General features: G+C 38.8%; 1 protein-coding gene across 6 annotated transcripts in view; it reads left to right on the forward strand.

The window, feature by feature from the left end:
• Unc80 (unc-80 subunit of NALCN channel complex) overlaps window positions 1–19,651 on the forward strand; it is a 185,179-nt gene that overhangs the window by 127,471 nt on the left and 38,057 nt on the right. For all 6 annotated transcript variants that reach the window (XM_090354730.1, XM_090354731.1, XM_090354734.1 and 3 more), the window contains 9 exons: window positions 4,891–5,071; window positions 6,465–6,733; window positions 8,205–8,339; window positions 10,046–10,184; window positions 10,753–10,849; window positions 13,954–14,124; window positions 15,418–15,510; window positions 16,970–17,005; window positions 17,350–17,568. In XM_090354730.1, the coding sequence (XP_090210856.1) occupies window positions 4,891–5,071; window positions 6,465–6,733; window positions 8,205–8,339; window positions 10,046–10,184; window positions 10,753–10,849; window positions 13,954–14,124; window positions 15,418–15,510; window positions 16,970–17,005; window positions 17,350–17,568 (1,340 nt within the window). The remainder of the gene's footprint in view (window positions 1–4,890; window positions 5,072–6,464; window positions 6,734–8,204; window positions 8,340–10,045; window positions 10,185–10,752; window positions 10,850–13,953; window positions 14,125–15,417; window positions 15,511–16,969; window positions 17,006–17,349; window positions 17,569–19,651) is intronic.

Raw genomic sequence — 19,651 nt, forward strand, 5'->3', positions numbered from 1 at the left:
ATGTGTAAATCGTTTGGTCACAGAGGGAAGAATTACACTCTCCAGTTGATATCTTTTTCTGAAACAGATTAAATAATATGGCCAGATGTCACACAGAGATCTTAGAGAAAATAACTTTGTCCGCTTTTCTTTTCTTTTCTTTTGTAGCTCATTTTAGAGCTTGAACTCAGGGCCTGGCCACTATCCCTGAGGTGTTTTGTTGAAGTAATGGTATTGTCTTACACTGTATCACTTGAGCCACAATCCCACTTCTGATGTTTTTGCCTAAGAGTCTCATAGACTTTCCTGTCCTGGCTGGCTTTGAACTGCAATCCTCAGAGATCAGCCTCCTACGAAGCTAATATTACAAATGTGACCCACTGCCTCCAGGAAAAAAACAAAAACAAAAACAAAAAAAATCAACTTCAGATTTTACTCAAGGATTCTCTCCCTTCTAATTAAAAAAAAATCCTTGGAATCAGGACATCACTACTGAAGCTTAATCCCTAAGTAAAGTTTGTCTACACTCTCCCTCTTCCCTCAGGATCAGTCATCCACAGAGACCAGCCCTTTCTTCCCTCTAGGAGTGACCTGAACACTCAAGACAGCTGCCATTATTAGATGGTCAAGGTCAATCCATTATTATATTGTCTAATAAGGGCTGTCTGCATGCTGGAGAAGACATAGTATCTGCTCAGGTCAAGAAGGGAGAAACCTCAGAACAAGAGGGACTGAATGTCTTTCTATCCAAAAAATGGTCTGAGGCTGAAAGCCTCCCTGGAAAGTCACTTACGTGAGTCTACATTAAAAGCATAACTAAACTGAGTACTGATAGCTCACTCCTATAATCCTAAATATTAAGAGGCTAAGTTCTAAAGATTGTGGTTCAAAACTAGACAGGGTAGAGGAAAATCTCTGACACTCTCACCTCCAATTAACCAGCTCCAGAAATGGAGCTGTGGCTCAAGTGGTAGAAATCTAGCCTTGAACAAAAAAATAAGTTCAAGGACAGCACCTAGGTCCTGAGTTCAAGCCCCAGGAAGAACTCACACACGCACATACACATACCTCCCCCCTCCCCTTAAAAACAAAGCAAAACAAACAAACAAAAAAACACCTGAAGAATCTGGAGTCTAATTGAAAGAGCTACAGATACTTGCTCAGGAAGAATGGATCTTAAACACTCTTTATAATAAAATTCCTAAAAAAGAATTTTGAAATATTTTATTATTTGACAATCTTGCCAAGGGCTATCTACAAATTCAGTGCAATACCCATCAATATCCCAATGGCATTCTTTAAAGAAATAGAAGAGGTAATTCAAAATTTCATATGGAATAATAAAAGACCCCATATAGCAAAAACACTTCTTAGCAGAAAGAACAGCGCTGGAGGAATTTCAATTCCAAACTTTAGACTCTATTACAGGGTTATAATTATCAAAACAGCTTGGTACTGGCACAAGAACAGGCCTGAAGACCAATGGAATAGAACTGAGGACCCAGATATTAAACCACAGACCTATGGCCACCTAATCTTTGACAAGGCAGCCAAAAAAATAGAATGGAATAAAGACAGCCTCTTCAACAAGTTGTGCTGGCAGAACTGGTTAAGCACCTGCAGAAAACTAAAGTTGGATCCTTCTTTGTCACCCTGCACTAGAATTAACTCCAAATGGATCAAAGACATGGAGGTAAAAGCTGACACTCTGAAAACTTTACAAGAAGGAATAGGAGATACACTAGGCCTCCTTGGCACAGGTCGAAACTTTCTTAATAAGGACCAAGAATCACAACAAATCAGAGAAAGGCTGGATAAGTGGGACTGCATTAAACTGCGGAGCTTTTGTATGGCAAAGGACATAGCTAGTAAATTAACTAGGAAGCCTACAGAGTGGGAGAAGATCTTCACCAACCAAACAACAGACAAAGGCCTCATATCTAAAATACATCAACAGCTCAAAAAATTGAATCACTCCAAAACTAATCTCCAAAGTAACAACCATCCCATCAAAAAATGGACCAAAGACTTAAAGAGAGTCTTCTCTGAACAAGAAAACAAAAATGGCCTATAGACACATGAAGAAATGCTCAACATCTCTGGTCATAAAACAAATGCAAATCAAAACAACTCTAAGATTCCACCTCACTCCAGTTAGAATGGCCAGGATCAAGAAAACTAGTAACAACAGATGCTGGAGGGGATGTGGCCAGGAGGGATCACTACTACACTGTTGGTGGGAGTGCAAACTCGTTCAACCACTATGGAAAGCAGTATGGCATGCCTCAAAAGGCTAAACATAGAGCTCCCCTATGACCCAGCAATTCCACTACTTGGCATTTACCCAACCATCCAGAATCTAGGGCATACTAAATCCACTAGCACAACAATGTTCATTGCAGCATTATTCACCATAGCAAAGATATGGAACCAACCTAGATGTCCCTCAGTTGATGAGTGGATCAACAAGTTGTGGTATTTGTACACAATGGAATTCTATGCTGCTGTCAGAAAAAATGGCATCGCCCCATTTGTTAGGAAATGGAAAGACTTAGAAAAAATCCTATTAAGTGAAGTAAGCCAGACTCAAAGGAACCTAGTCTCAATGGTTTCCCTCATTTGTCATAATCAGTAGAAACCTTGGGCTCTACTAGCAGAGATCTGTGATAGAGCAAAAGCTTGATACATAAGGCCATATAGTATGAAGCTAATTGAAAGACCTCCAGGATATTGAAACAAAAGCCATATAACGAATGATTGTTGTCCTTAATGTACCATGTTATCTCTCATCTCCTTTGCTGCCCCTTGATTATCTCATATTGTTACAGTATCTCACTTTGTTACCTGATATATTGAATTTATTTGTATTTGGTTATCTGAAACTTGATAGGGAAGGGGGAAAAACCAATACAGGGAGTGGGTGGTGGGTGGGGGGGAGGGTAATGGGTACCAAGACATGTGAAAGGGTATCAATGCATGTGAATTAATGCACCTTCTATCTGGCAAATATCATGTAACCCTTTTATTAATTACAATAAAAAATATAAAAAAGAAATATTTTATTATTTTATTTTACTTTTCTATACATATCAAACATACTAATTTAGCATTAAACTATCCAAAAATGTCAAGGAACAAATGACAATGGCATAGAATTAGACCATTTAAGTAATTTTGAAAGACAGCTACCATAAGTGCCTAAATTGCTTTTCTTTTTTTTTCCTTTTTTTTTTGCTAGTCCTAGGATTAAGCTCAGGGCCTGAGCACTGTCCTTGGATTTTTCTCAAGGCTAGAACTTTACCACTTGAGCCTCAGCACCACTTCTGGCTTTTTTTAAGTATGTGGTACTGAGGAAACGAACCCGGGTCTTCATGCATGCTAGGCAAGCACTCTACCACTAGGCCAGACTCCCAGCCCCCTAAATTGCTTTTCAAAGAAAGAAGATTCTGAATGTCTTGCAAGGTTTGAGGAACTGGGCAAAACTGAAAGATCTTAAATGTAAACCATGTCCAAAACAATCCCATCAAAATTATCCCAGTCTTTGATTCTGACAGCAAAATAGACAAAAGCAGAGTCAGAATGGTACTTAACATGTGTCTGTTTGTATTTATCATGTTGAGGAACATATTTCAAAGAGTGCTGTGAAGACAGACACTGGTGGCTCATGCCTATAATCCTAGCTACTCAGGAGGCTGAAATCTAAGGATCCCGGTTCAAAGCCAGCCTGGGCACTAAAGTGCTTGAGACTTTTATCTCCAATTAACCACCAGAAGACTGAAGGGGCACTGAAGCTCAAATGGTAGAGTGGTAGTCTTGAGCTGAAGAGCTTAGGAACAGGCCCAGAGTTCAAGCCCCATGACTTGAAGACAGAGAGAGAGAGAGAGAGGGAGAGATGGAGAGGGAGAGAGAGCTATGAAATAGGCCACTAGCTCCATGTATACCCCACACTGGATTCCAAAGGCGCCTAAGTCCCCCAGGAAGATGGTTAGATGGAGACTTATGGTTCTAACCCAGAGGGCTTCTCAGCAGGTGCTCATGACTTAGGAATGTTCCCATCACATTCCCTACCTGTTTATAAAGAGAAATGGAACTTAGGGAAGGAACTGAGAATTTCATGCCATGACATCTCACCTAAACTCAAGGCCAAAGAGTCACTGCTAGAGAACCCATCTGCTTCACCCCAAAGTATGTTATTCTTAGTTTCCTCTTCAGTCTTGTTCTGAAAGAAGGAGAAACCAAGAATTGCCATGAAAACAGCTTAAGGCACCCATGGAACTGGAAGAAGTAATTGAAACTGGTTGGCTCGCTCCTTGCTGGAAAATGGCTTCCATGTTATGACATCCAAACAAATGGGGCCCGTGACTGTGATGCGGAGCTGCTTCACGGTGCCTGCCTTGTCCTCCTGGTGCTCATGAGCTCCAAAAGGAATTCTTTCTTCTGTAGGGCAGACACAAGTAGGAAGTGAGAATCCGTTGACTGTTGTTGGCTCCAATGTGGCAAAGAGAAAAATACTCTCCCATCCACTGTTCCTCCTTTCATTTTATCAGCCTCATTTGATATTAAATATTTTGCTTGAATTGTTTCACTCTGCAATGCTGAGTGAGGTTTCAAATCTGCTTTTTAGAATATTTGCATGTGTGTGCCCATCCTAGGACTTGAACTCAAGACTTTGGCACTATTCCTGAGCTTCTTTTTCTCAAATCTAGTGTTCTACTACTGGGGCCACAGCACCACTCCTAGCTTTTCCTGAGTAGTTTACTGGAGATGAACTCACAGACATTCCTGCCTGGTCAGGTTTTGAACTGATATCTTTGGATCTCAGCCTTCCTGAGTTGCTGGGATCATAAGCATGAGTCACCAGTGCCTAACCATTCTACTTTGTTCCATGTTCCTGCTCGTGTTTCCTGCTAGGTGTTCACTCGGAAACTGGAGGAGGTTGGACGAGTGCTCTTTCTCATCTCCCTGACCCAGAAGATCCCCACAGCCCACAAGCAGTCCCACGTCTCCATGCTTCAGGAAGACCTCCTCCGGCTGCCCTCATTCCCTCGCAGTGCGATTGATGCTGAGTTTTCCCTCTTCAGTGATCCACAAGGTACAAAACAGGATAAAAACCTATCCTCTACTGGTTTGAAAATAGTATTTGAATCACCTAGAAGTTTTGTTAGAACTCAACATTACTGGGCCCTACCCATTACTTTCCAGTTCTAGGATGGGACTCAAACTTGCATTGCTAACAAGTTTGCCCTCTGCTGCCCTGCTGCCATCCAGTCACCAGCCTTCTAGGCCAAGTGCTTGGTCTTAGGGCAGGAAAGTCCTTGACAAGATAAACATATATATGACAATACATATATGAAATTCAAAATGAGGCAAAACTAATCTAGGGTGATAGGAATCAATGGTTGCTTCTGCGTTGGGAAGAAATGAATCTTCCAGAAAGGGCATGATGGAACTTTTAGAGGTAATAAAAATTACCTCTATGTATCTCATGTTGTTTATTGGAGTATTTTTTTAATCAAAACTCATTGAACTCTACATTTAAAATCTCTACATTCTCCTGCAAACTACATGTGAATTGATGAAGACAGCAAGAGAAACAGAGAGATCCTATTTGGGATTCTTTGTTGTTTCCCTATTCCTCTGTAGCCTTACACAGAAGCCACAGAGCAGTACTGAAACAACTATGGGCTGAGGAGTGACTTGAAGACCGAGCACAGCGGGGCACTGGTGGCTCACACCTGAAATTCTACTTACTCAGGAAGCAGTGATCTGAGGGTCTCAAGTCAAAACCATGCTGGGCTGGCCGAGAGTTTGGCCTAGTGTTAGAGTGCTTGCCTAGCATGCACGAAGGCCCAGGTTCGATTCCTTGGTACCACATACATAGAAAAAGGCGGAAGTGGTACTGAGGCTCAAGTGGTAGAACTCTAACCTTGAGAAAGCCCAAGGACAGTGCTCAGGCCCTGAGTTCAAGCCCCAGGACTGGCAAAAAAAAAAATTCTAACATCCTAGGAAGGAACACATACAATACTCTTATCTACAATTAACCAGCAAAAAGCTGGAAGAATAGGTATATCTTAAGTGCCAGCCTGGAGCAAAAAGGCCAACCAAGAGAGTTCAAGTCCCCCTAGTGGGGCTTGTGTACACACACCCACATTTTCCCACACCCTTCCATCTCCCATTTCCTCCTCTCTAATCTCATCCCTACCATTTTCTAGCTGGGATAACTTATTTCCCTCAAAGTTACAGCTTGTTTAGCAGCAATGTGCTGCAGATGCTTGCCCTGTCTTGTCCACAGAGCTAAATCAAGAGAATGAAAACCTTTGGGGAACCAGAATGTGTTTCACCAGTGCCAGCAACATTGTGCTACAAAGCAGGCCCAGAGTTGGAACAAATGGAAAACAGCAGCCGCCTCAAGTCCGATGAGTCTGCTCCTGCTGAAAAGATTGGTGTGGGGTTAATTCTCTCTTTGCTCTTTCATGTTCTCACAGCTGGAAAGGAACTGTTTGGTCTCGACACTCTTCAGAAAAGCTTGTGGATCCAGCTCCTGGAGGAGATGTTCCTGGGCATGCCAAGTGAATTCCCCTGGGGAGATGAAATCATGCTTTTCCTCAACGTTTTTAATGGCGCTCTGATCCTCCACCCAGAAGACAGCGCCCTGCTCAGGCAGTATGCTGCCACCGTCATCAACACAGCTGTACACTTCAATCACCTCTTCTCTCTCAGTGGCTACCAGTGGATTCTCCCCACTATGCTGCAGGTACCTAACCAAGACTAACCCCGCCCCTGCTCACACCAACCAGTCAATAAGCTCCATGATGAAACTTGGACATGATGAAGTTGTCTTCTAGGGTGACTACAAATGAAATTACCCCTGAATGTTCAAGACTTCAAAATCTCCTATCCTATGATTAAGATCCTTTGAAGCTGGCATAGGCTTTCCCATTTCTTCCAGGGCAGTGATTCTCAGAGTGTGCTTACTATATCAGTTTTGGGCCCCCGTCTCTGATCTACTGAATCAGAAATTCTGGGATCAAGGCCCAGGAATGTTTATTATTAATGAGACTTCTGATTCTGAGTGCCATGAAATTTGAGTTGATGGTATTGGAACAGGTAGATGCCACTGGAAGAATTAATTGTAACTAAGATATATCTGGCTACACTTAAGAATAGAAGTCAGGGAAAGTCTAGGAATCGTCTTAGTTCTTTAACCAAAGTTATGAGAAGTTGGCACTAGTGTCTCACGCCTATAATCCTAGAAACTCAGGAGGCTAAGATCCAAGGATCACAGTTCAAAGGGAGCCGAGACAGGAAAGTGTGTAACTCTTACTTCCAATTAAATCACAGAAAAAGCACTGTAGTTCAAGTGGCAGAATGCTATCCTAGAACAAAAGGAGCTCAGAGACAGCATCTAGGCCCAGAGTTCATGCCTCAGGACCAGTAAAAAAAAATAAATTAAATGAATTCAGTTATGAAAATAACATATGCCAATGTATAGTTTGCTCAGGAGAGACGAGAAGTTCACTTCTGTCACCGGACTGCCTTCCTTATTTTTAAACAATAAAAATGTTCTCCAAGGTCAGTTACAAGAAACAATTGTGCGCACCGTAAAATTCAAAAAGTAAACTTTAAACAGAAAATAGAAACACCTACCATCCTTCATCCTAAATAATCATTATTAACACTTCTTGAAAATGTGCACACACACACACACACACACACACACACACACAGAGTTTTTTCAGGCAAATGTTACAGTATATTATAGATACAAGTTTATAACCCATTTTTCATGTAAAGAGGATGGAGAGCACAATATGATTACATTTATCTTTATAGCACCTTTTTAAAACAACTACACACTATTCCATTACCATAATTCACATAACCAACTGTCATACATAAATAATTTAAGTGGTTTCAAGTTTTCCAGTATTATAAGTGATCTCATAGGAAGCATTCTTAGATAAACATTTTGGTAGACTTCTTTGATTTCCTGGGAAAAACTAGTCGTAAATATTCTGGGGAAAAGTATATTTACGTTTTTAGGATCTTTGTGTATATTACCAAATTTCTCTCAAGAAGAGTGATGCCATTCTACTGTCTCTTGCATCATTTTATAAAATCAGCTATTTTTTTCTATCTGCCGTGGCTGTGAGAGGTTTTCACATGCAAGCACAAATCTGAAACATTATGAAAACGCCTTTTCAACGTGTGGCATTTCTCTGTAGGTGTACTCCGACTATGAAAGCAATCCCCAGTTGCGTCAAGCCATTGAGTTTGCCTGTCACCAGTTCTATATTCTGCATCGAAAGCCCTTCGTGCTCCAGCTGTTTGCTAGTGTGGCCCCACTCTTGGAGTTTCCTGTGAGTAAGCTCTGTGGGAATGAAGACCAACCCAGAGAAAAATGTGAAAGCTATTTATTCAGAGATCACAGTATGACGGGAGAGACAGCCAACATAACTGGTGTTCAGGCAGAAAGGCAGAGACATGGGAAAGCCCTAAGTGGAGGAAGGAGGCTCCAGTCTTGACTGATCACAAAGATAGTTGACTTGGGGAGGCTGTGGTGGGCTAAATAGGAACAAGACATAATAAGTGATTGGGAAAGAGTGCACATTTGGCTTTCTCTGATTGGAAAAGACAAATATTAAAAAAGCTGTCAGTTACTAATGGAATTCTAGCTATTTAGCCGGCAGTTACAGGGGATATTGCTGGTTTCCACTACAAGTATTGGTCTGACTTCAATAAGCATTTCTTAAATCTATCTGTTTGGGGAGGTTGGTTTGTTTTTTATAGAGCAGGTTGCTGAAAGCTGTAAGTCCTGGTCAACTTGTGCTCAATATCTCAAACTCCCTTCTTCACCCGAGGAGACAAAAGTATCATAAACCATTTGTCTATCACAAAAAAAGAATCATTTCTCTTCAACATGTTTTTTCAGTCTCTACCTTGGCTCCAAAAGTATATATAATCTCCTTAGTTTTTAAGTTTAATTTGTGAAAAAAGATGGAAGATAGAAAAGGACAGTATCTTGATTTTACTCTGCTTTACTTTTTTTCTTCATTGTTACCACCACCACATACAAGGCACTGTGTTTGTTTCACTAATGTGCATCTCCACTGTAGCTCTGAAGTAGAAGTCAAATTCCAGAAGAGCAAGACCTCTATCTGTTTTGTATGGCTTTTTTTCCCCAGTTTTCTTGTTTCTTTCATTTTATTGGTTTTTGTGCATGTGTGTTGGTTTTGTTTTGTTTGGATTCGTTTTTGTCTCAGTGCACAGAATAGTTCCTGGTACAGTGGAACTTAATTAGGATTTTCTACTTTCTTTTTTTTTCTCTTTTTTAAAATTTTACTTTGCCATTTCTAGGTTTTGAGCGCAGGGCCTCATGAGGTCTTGCTAAGCAAGCACTCTACTACTTGAGTCATGTCTCCCTCCCTTTATAGCTTAGTTGATTTTAAGATCGGGTCTTGTGCTTTTTTGCCTGGGTCCATCTTGAACCATGATCCTTCTAACTATGTGTCCAATATAGCTGGGATTTCAAATATGAATCACTACCAGCAACAATTTGCTATTTTATTGAATGAATCAATCTTATTTTGAGATTTGAAATGACAAGTATCTCCATTTTGGTGATATATTGCCAAACCTGCATAGTTCAGCCTTTGACTAAAATAAGCAACCAGCATGAACTATTTTTAACATTTATATTCTGCTATATTTTTAAGATTTGCCACAAATACCTTATACTAGATTATCATCCTCAGTCTCCTGAAATTCTGGCACATCACTGCAAAATTATGTCCTACCCAGCCACATTGTTGACTGCAGAGTCATCTAAGCAGAATTCCACATAGACATGTGATTGGGATTGGTGACAGTGTTTACGATGTTTGAGTTCTTTGTCATCCACATTAATGCTGGGGTAGGAATCAATACACTAAAAATGATTTTCTTTTTTATAAAATATGTTTTATTATGTTTAAGTACTTGCATGAAGGAGTTGCCATTCCACAAAACAGTTTATGAACACAATGTGTTTTGATCATGTCACCCCTTTCGATGGTGTTTTTTTCAGGATGCTGCCAATCATGGGCCTAGCAAAGGTGTGTCAGCTCAGTGTCTGTTTGACTTGCTGCAATCTCTGGAAGGAGAGACTACTGACATCTTAGACATTCTAGAACTGGTCAAAGCTGAGAAGCCTCTTAAGTCGTTAGGTAAATGCAAACCTGCTCTTGAGAGTCTTTTTCTACTGGCAGTTTTTCATATATATGCAAACTAAATAGCAAAGTAAAAAGTAAAAGTTTCTTGTGGATCTTCAAGAACAAGAAATCCTCTGCTCTGAAAATCACACTTAAATGATGTCCTGTAGACCAGTGTTCTCATTACTGCAATTTACAAAAGGTTCAATTATGGACAATAATTCTAAGTGAATAACCTTCCCCAATGAGCTTTTATGATTATGGGACATGTAGAGTTCAATGTAATTCAAAGATAAAGATTCAGTGCTTTATTGTAGACCATTAAAAGTGCCTTCAATGTATTCTATTAGGTAAGATTGTTAAAACTACCCTAAAAAATATATATTTATTATCCAACTATTCAAAAATAGAACACAGAGTTTCCCTTCAGATGAACAGAATGATAACTTTTGTCATTTATGCATAAAACTCTAACAAAGAAAATGCTACAAAATATAATTGGAAAGAAAATGTTTAGAGTGATGAGCTTGCTTATCCTGATCAGAATCCATTTCGGTTATGTACCTTCACATTTTTCCTTCAGATTTCTGCTACGGAAATGAAGACCTGACTTTTTCTATCAGTGAGGCCATTAAGCTGTGTGTTACTGTGGTGGCATATGCTCCAGAGTCATTCAGAAGGTAACTGCAGCTCTTTTGTCTGTGCCCTGGAAAAAGTGACTATTGCAAAAACAAAAAATGGAATGAATACAAGGGTTATACTTGTCTTATCAAGTCTGTAACAATCTGACAAGACTTAAAACAAATTTAGGAAAATGTGTCACAGTGGGCATTCTACAAAATATTGTAAATCTCCCTTAGTTTGAAATTTCCTAATTTGGAATTATGCAGAGACTAAGATGTTTAATCTTGCTGGAAAGTATTTTCCCCTCATGTAACACAAATGAGTAGCAAACAAATTTCTTAGCAGATCTTTAAATAACCTATGAAAACTCCTATCAAGAAGCAATAAGAACACTTTTCAGAGAAAGGGCAAGAATATAAATCTTATCTTTTGCTGGTGAGTCATCCCAGCTCAGTTCTGTGGTGTTGGCTCTGGGCTCTGCATCAGTCTCATCTCCCTGTTAAAAAGTCCTACCCTGTTGGCAAGTTCCCCAGCAACAAAGAAAGAGTTGAATTGATTGTGCTCACATGTCTTTATACATTTTGCCCTTACATGAATCGTTTCTTTTCCCTAGGACAGAATGAATAAAGCTAAGAGGGACCAGGATTTATAGTAATCGAACTGTGTTTATTGGAAGGAAGCATGTAGAATAAATGAAAATGGACTCCTTACATTCCTAGGATTTGTCATCTTAAACCTTGATGATTAAATATTATGTCTGGGGTAAAGCAGAGGTGCAACTGTGACCTTCTGGAAGTAAAATCTGCAATCCATCTGAGTGGGCTTCTTCCTACTTTCCTGCTCCTTCTACAATATCCACAGCTCAAAAAAAAAACCCAAAATGGATCGAAACCCTGCATTAAGTTAATCCCAACTCTATTCTGTATCTAAATGTAAAATTATATTCCCTATTCTATAGTCAGTTCCAACTGAGTATGTGAATAGGATATACCAAAAAGTCTGCACTGAGATCCAGTGACATTAAGACATTTCAATAATGAAATGCATATCTTTTATCTAATATTAAAATGCCAGCAATGTAAAGAACTACCAGATCTTCACATTGCCAAATTCCCAGAGAGACATGAAATTCTCTTTCAAGTTAAAATTCAAACACATTGAACTCAGAAGGAATAAAAATTTACTATCGAAATGGTTTGTCAGAACTAGTGAAAAATCAAAGTCCAATATTGTTAGGCTTAAATTTATTTTTTTTCTTTAAGTGATTCTCCTGATTTTTTATTCTTCTCAGAGCTTCTTGATGCTTGGGTGGAGTTCAGGTTTCTAAAGTAGTTACCACCTGAGATATTCTCATAGAACTCCATCTTTGTATCAGCAAATCCTTGTAATTAAGTTATTCTTACATAAGTATCTTTTGTTCCTATAAAATGTTTAGGACCATATGTTTATACTTGAATAAATATTCATAAGGCTAAGGCATTTATTGTGACTGAAATAGGAAAATCAGATAAGGCACCACTCCCTCATTTTCAGCATGATCAGTCAGCTTAGTGTATTTCTGAACTCTAAGTGAAACAGTGTCATAGGCATATTTTTAATATCAGACTTCTGTTATTCCATATTATTTTATAACTCATCCACATAATTCATTATATATGGTGTATAACTGTAGGTTGATTTTCTGTTGTTGCTTGTTGTTTTACTGAAGTGGAAATTGAACTCAGAGCCTTGAGCTTGCTAGGCAAGTGCTCTATCACCTGAGCCATGTCTCAATCATCATATCTTATTCTTTATCATTCATTTATAATATTCGATTGTATAACTGCAAAATGTTATTTCTTCTCTTGCTAGCAGATATTTGTGTTGTATCTAGTGATCAACTATTATAAATAATGCTGCAATTAATATTTGCACATGACTTTGTGAACACTTAACGCATGTGTCTCTTTGGGCGGAAATGCTTTTCTAGATCATTTGCATATTTTACTTTAATAGATGCGAAGGACAAATATTATGAAGTGGTTTCATGAATTTTCCCTCTCACCAGCACACAAATATTATTTACAACTTGAAAAACTCCATTAGGAGAAAAAGAAAACTGCAACATAATCTCTGTATGAACTCACTAAGCTTCATTTTCTTCCAAAACTTGGTATGTCCAAGTGATATCAGGCTGCCTCAGATTCTGAACTTCAGTTATTGTTTTTGTTTTACCAACTTTTCTGTTAAAATAATTAATCCATAAGGTATTTTGCAGGAATCACAACTGATTTCTTGCTTATCTTTTTAATCCTATCAGAGGTGATAGGGCTCAAGAGTCTGACTCCTACTGTACTTATCAAGTTCTGTAAATTGCTATTTCCTGCCTTTACAGCACTTACTTTAGGAACAGCTAAACTTTCAGAAAGCAGTTCTCAGTGTCTGCAAAGACCAGCAGAGACTCCCTGGTATCTCTAGAAAGGCAGATGAATCAAGCAAAAACTTTGTTCCCAGTTCTTTAGTGTTGTTTCCTCAAACCCATGTCTTAGAAACTTAAACACAATTGTCAGACTCTCTTAGCAAAATATTTATGTGGGAGTTATGCACTTAGCAGTTTTAAAGGTGAGAATCCATTTTCTGCAATGATTGATTCTTTACCCTCCCTCCTTTGATGGTGTCCCTGTCACATCAACATTGCCCTAAGCATGGGCGTTCTCCAAGGAGTAACGTCTAACACACATACTGCCCCACCCCAAGTAAGTAGCCATGTTTCCAAACCTCATCACAATCACTGTTTCCACAGTCTCTTGCTATAAAATGGCTCATGCTTTCTGAAGCCAGCCTCCTAGAAAAGGTTTAGTCTCATTTCTACATTGTTTCAACTTAGCTATCACACCAAAAATTCCTAAAGAGAAGTTTTGTTGAGGATTCAGAAGCCTGTTTCTTCAGAACCCACAATCCAGTAGACATTTACAAATCCCCATTCTTCTGCTCTTTCAAGCTTTGGTATTCATGTATGAGTAATTACTGGACCTCTACTAACCACTCAGTTTTGATGGGAGGGAGAAGAAAGATGAGAATCCCTTATCTCTCCAGAGGCCTTATCCATGCTCCTAAGTATGCTATAACCTCTGAAAGTAGAAGTCAGATGTGAGTTGGGTTTTCTTTCTGTTGCCTGCAGTCTTCAGATGCTGATGGTCTTGGAAGCTCTAGTTCCATGTTACCTTCAAAAGCTAAAGAGACAGACATCACAGGTGGAGACAGTGCCTGCTGCCCGAGAAGAGATTGCTGCCACAGCTGCTCTTGCTACGTCCCTACAAGCCCTTCTGTACAGTGTGGAGGTCCTCACCAGGTGACAGTAGTGGCAGAAATGACTATAGCTTTAAATTTTATGTATCCACTGAAAAGATGAAGGAAAATCATTGTGGCTACATGTCTGTAAAACCTACATCAATACAGATTTCTATCCTTGTGTTTATAAATGGCTACTCAGATCCTTATGGCTTACAAATGCACATAGTCCTTAAGTTATCTTGACAACGCTGACTACTCTGAATAGTAATAGTAGTTGTTGTGGTAGTGGTGGTAGGTAGTAGTGATTAAAATGATGTACCTACGGTGATTGATAAATACACAATTGCTTATAGCTTTGAGGTTATTTTAAACCCATGCCTAAGACAGTTCTTTAGTAAAAGGGTTAACCAAGTTAGTGAAAAATGTAAAGGTCTGTCACATTTTTCATTAGCTACCATATTATAAGATGTGAAATATCTACATTAGTATTTTATGGTATGTGATATTAGGAGGTTTTGTTTTTATCATAATTTTAGAAATTATGCAGCAAATATAAACTGCAAGACATATATATTATACACATATAATATATATACACATAATATATATTATATGTGTATAATATATATGTATGACTCAATGGATCTTTCTGTTTCATACAGCTTTTGTCTGAGAGTCCTCAGCCATTCTCTGCACTCAGAAAACCTATCCCCTGTCTATCAGAATCTTTGTCATGCCACCAGCCAGAGGAAATAGTCGTCTTTTATAGGCCTATTGTGATTAAATGAAATCTGCCTAGAAATCTTTTCCTTTGCCCTGTTGGTATGTGGCAAAACAGTCACCAACTAACATCAGCCCGCAAAGGTCTTAGGGCCATTTTTAAATTTGGCCTAATGCAACTAAGTAGCCTAAGGTCTAATTCTCGTTAGGAAATGTCATTCTTTGATGTCTTCTTAGGGGTTTATCTTATCCAAGAAGTATGCATACTACTATTAGTATTGTCTAGAAGGTTAACCGTACATGAAAAAATAATCTCTCAACTCTCCATACCGACTTAGAAATTAGATCATGTGTCTTATTTGAAGCATCAGAGTTTATTACTCAGAACCAAGAAATAGAAGAACTGAATAATGGAAAGCTCATAGGTCCATGGGAATCAATATTGTTGTTAACATTGACCTCTTGGGACAGACAGAGATGCGTGACATAAATGCTCAGAATTAGACAGCCTATCTTTGCAAAAACTTTTCTAAACTGCCTTTAACACTACCTATATTCTCAACAACTTGAGGGTCTACTAAATGTTTCCATCTCTGTCATTTTGATATGGCTATTGTCGTCAATGTTACAGGCCCATGACAGCCCCACAGATGAGCCGGTGTGATCAAGGTCATAAAGGAACCACCACAGCCAACCACACCATGTCATCTGGAGTAAACACTAGGTAATTCACTGGGCCTTGTTTTTCTAGAATCATTCAGTATTATACAACCTGATTTTCCATTGCTGAGAATAAGAGAAATCCCCCAAAATGGCACTATTAAGTGTAAAAAACTCCAAGTAAAAGAAAAAAGGGTAAGAGTTTTGTGACAAGAAAATACCACAGCTTTTTTCAAACTCATCAAAGAGAACCTTGAATTGGAATTTGTGTCTTGGCATCTAGTGCATTTAGTCTCTAGCTCCCATGTGTTTTGCCAGTCACTACAGTTGTTTCATTTTTGCTCCCAATGAAACTGTGGTCAGCAGATGGCGTCTCATTCCTGGGGACGATTTTCTCAGACATTTCATCCAGGCTTTGACTCAGGTCCTTTAACAAAGCCCATATTATCCATTTCATCCCTTTCTTTGTTTGGGTGTGGTTCAGACACAGGCCATACTTGCTAATGTTTTATCTACTGCATTCTATTTGCAGTAACCTTCAGATACCACCGCAGATTCTAAATAGTTTCCTCTTGTAAGGTTGAGTTAAGACAATGGTCAACCCAAAATCTTCTTAAGAAAAAGTTCATTTCCTAGTAGGAAGTATTAGCAGGGAGATTATATGGAGAAATTTAAAATTTTCCTGTTTTCCCTAAACATAGTATCATTATTTATATCAAGCTAATTTACTGTTACTTCTATTCCCTATTGGAATTAAAAATAAAGTAAGAGTAACTTCAAACCAAACTACATATTGCCTGATATGAAGGTGAACCTTGGATTAGTTTATTACATTAAGGAATTACATCATTTAAATGATATGGAGAGGGTTCGCTAGGTACAGTGGGTCAGATTCAACTACTTGATGACTGGTGTGTGGAGAAAACAGATTGTCTTTGGTCTTAGAATGAAAGGAAGATGACCATGTCTTCCTGTGGTCACTTGAAACAGAACACACAGTGTTAATAGTATATCTTAGATTGCAGTTCTCAAACATATCTTTCCTTTGGCTAGATTCCATGAGTTTTTATTCATGTTTACATTTTCCTTTATGGAACTTATAGGGCAATGAATCGCCTTTCATAATAGCTATCATTGCAGTAGCCAAATTAAATATTATTCCAGGACGAGTGGTTCATGACTGTGATCTTAATTACTCAGGAGACTGAGATCTGAGAATTTTGATGCTACCCTGAGGATTTCCAATGAACTACGGGCCGGAGGTAGAGGGGCAGCACTTAAAGTAGAAATATGGCGCAAAAAGATAAGGAATAATGCCCAGGCCTTGAGGGCAAGCCCAAGCATTGGCACATGCATGCATGTGCACACACACACACAAGATTTCATATTTTAGGAATAATATGTATGTTTGTGATGCTATAATATATTCCTTAGAGGCTTTTCATATTAAAAAAAAAGAAGTTTTGTAAGAAAAAGACCTGGTTTTGTTCTGATTGTTATGTAATTATTTTTCTGACTTCCAGGCACCAGGAGCAAGGAGCCAAACTGCACTTTATCAGGTACAGAAACTCTTGCTGTAATTTCCTACCAGTTCAGACATGATGAGATGATTGCTTTGGGGACTGAGTTTTGGTTCCATTAATATATTTGACATATCATTTCCATATAAATCCATCAGGAAGTGGCTAACATACAGTCACTACAATTTGGGGTAGGTGGCAATTTCTTCTTGGCTCCTGAATTCCTTTTATGCTCCAGATCAGCTTTTCCTGGGCCTCATGCTACCAATTCCTTAACCCAACAGAAATCTTCTACCCTTTTTTTCCTCCAGAGTGACATTCTTCTCTCAGAGTTAAGATGCACAACTTTGCGGACCCCTGGTTATTCTTTTCTAATTTTCTAGGGAAAACCTTCACTTACTGGAAGAGGGACAAGGTCTCCCCAGAGAGGAGCTGGATGAACGAATGGCTCGGGAAGAATTCAGGAGACCTCGGGAATCTCTGCTGAATATTTGCACAGAATTCTACAAGCACTGTGGGCCAAGGTTAAAAATCTTGCAAAACCTGGCCGGGGAACCACGGGTCACGGCCCTGGAGCTGCTGGATGTAAAGTCCCACATGAGGTACATACTTATTTTTCCTGCCCAGAGTATGGATTTCTTGGGCCTTGCGTCTGTGAGAATGTGTTGGCCTGGGATGTGTGGGTGGGGAGATGAAGGGAGGGGGGGGTTTCTAAGTTAAAACTTTGAGGAACAAAATTATTTGCTTTCTACGGCTTATATACACATATCATACACAAATCCTTTGGTAAAGTTTACATTGTTTAAAAATGAATTTCAAGTTGGACATGGGAATGAAAGGGAAATTCATTTCCTGGATTCTTCAAACAGTAAGCTCCATCTAAGTACTACTTAATAATCCAGATTCTAATATTTCACAAGAATCCAGTACTTCTGTTATTTCATATGAAAACAAAGAAACATGCTGCTACTTTCTAATAATGACTTGTTTGGAAACTAGACCATCTCAAGCCACAATAATAAACACTCCAAGAAAGTGAGTGATCTTCACTCCTTACCATATTTGACTTGGGCCTGAAATGTTCTTTAAACTTGTGTGTGAGAACTTCACTAGTTCAAAAGTGTCTTGGTTAAAAAAAATTCTGAACTGGAGGAGCCAGTCATCATTAATCATTTTTTTATTCCTGGTCTTCCAATAAGTGGTTCTGGAATCGCATCTCTGCGCACTTGTTTTTCCCTCTTTTTGTGAAGATGCCTTCTCACCTGCTCCATTTGATAAAGCCTATGTTTATATTTTCAGATTCTTAAAAGAAATATGATTCCAGACAACCTGTTATTCAGATTACTAAATTTGTAAAGCATCATAAAAAAATTCCTTGAAAGAAAAATTTTAGGATCACAAAATATTTGCTTAGAAATATATATATATATAACTAAATAAAGACAGATATTTAGAAATGGCATTACAATTTGACAAAACATTCCAACTTCCTTCTTGTTGAATTTTTTTTTTTGGAAGCAAGTGAAGGAAAATGACAAAGGAAGAAATGTAGGATGAATATAGACTTTCTCTCCTGCAGGCCTGTTTCATTTCCTTACGTGGGGGCACACAGCCATCTGTATCAGAGAGCTCCAGAGCCTCTCAAGTGCTCACACTTGTGACAGTGCCCTAACAGAGAGGAACTTACTTCACACTGAGAAGTTTAGCTCCTAAACAGAAGGTTTCAAAGAAAGGGGAGGGAAATTCCGGGCCTTGTTGCCATGACAACCAAGGGTTCCCCTCCCCCAGATCATCTCTAGTTGACTGAGTAATTTTGTGAACAAATACATTCATAGAGTCAGAAAACCACTATTATCACCAACACCCATTTGGCAAGTACAAGGGAAAACACTCCTAGAAGATGTGTGTGTGTGTGTGTGTGTGTGTGTGTGTGTGTGTGTGTGTGTGTGTGTGTGTGTGTGTCAGAAGGGGGGAGGGAGGAGACTCCTTTAACTGAATAAAGACCACCTGCATTAGTCCTTAGGGAATTTGGAAGGAGAGGAGGGGAGTCAAATGGCCTGGAGCTCCCTCTAGAGGTTATCACCTATTAAAAGATGCATGAGATATCATTTAAATGAATTAGTTCGTTATCTAGCACAGATCTAAGATAATAGATACTAATGTTTGAAAGCGATTCAAACATTATGCTAGATATAGAGGGATATTAAAATAAAGTTTATCCCTCGAGATAATGCATAATACCTCAGCACAATGCAAGAAAATAATGTTGGAAATGTTAAAATTATCCTTTTATATAAGATTTCAGAGAGCTGGGAGTTTGGCCTAGTGGTAGAGTACTTGCCTAGCATGCATGAAGACCCGGGTTTGATTCCTTGGTACCACACACTTAGAAAAAGCCAGAAGTGGTGCTGAGGCTCAAGTGGTAGAGTTCTAGCCTTGAGAAAAATCCAATGACAGTCTTCAGGCCCTGAGCTTAAGCCCAGGACTGGGAAAAAAAAAAAAAAAAAAAGATTTCAGACAACTTAGAAAATTATATGAGGCAAAGGATAGAATGCACAAATAATCAAGGAAATAATTATGATAATAATAGTACAGAAATGATAAGAGATCATATTCATGTTATTCATGAACCATAAAGTTGATATGAAGCTCCTGGATTCTTAAAACAATACATGAAAAATAATC

Source organism: Megascapheus bottae, chromosome 21, assembly GCF_031878675.1.
Source record: "Megascapheus bottae isolate mThoBot1 chromosome 21, mThoBot2.hap1, whole genome shotgun sequence".
NCBI classification, from domain to species: domain Eukaryota; kingdom Metazoa; phylum Chordata; class Mammalia; order Rodentia; family Geomyidae; genus Megascapheus; species Megascapheus bottae.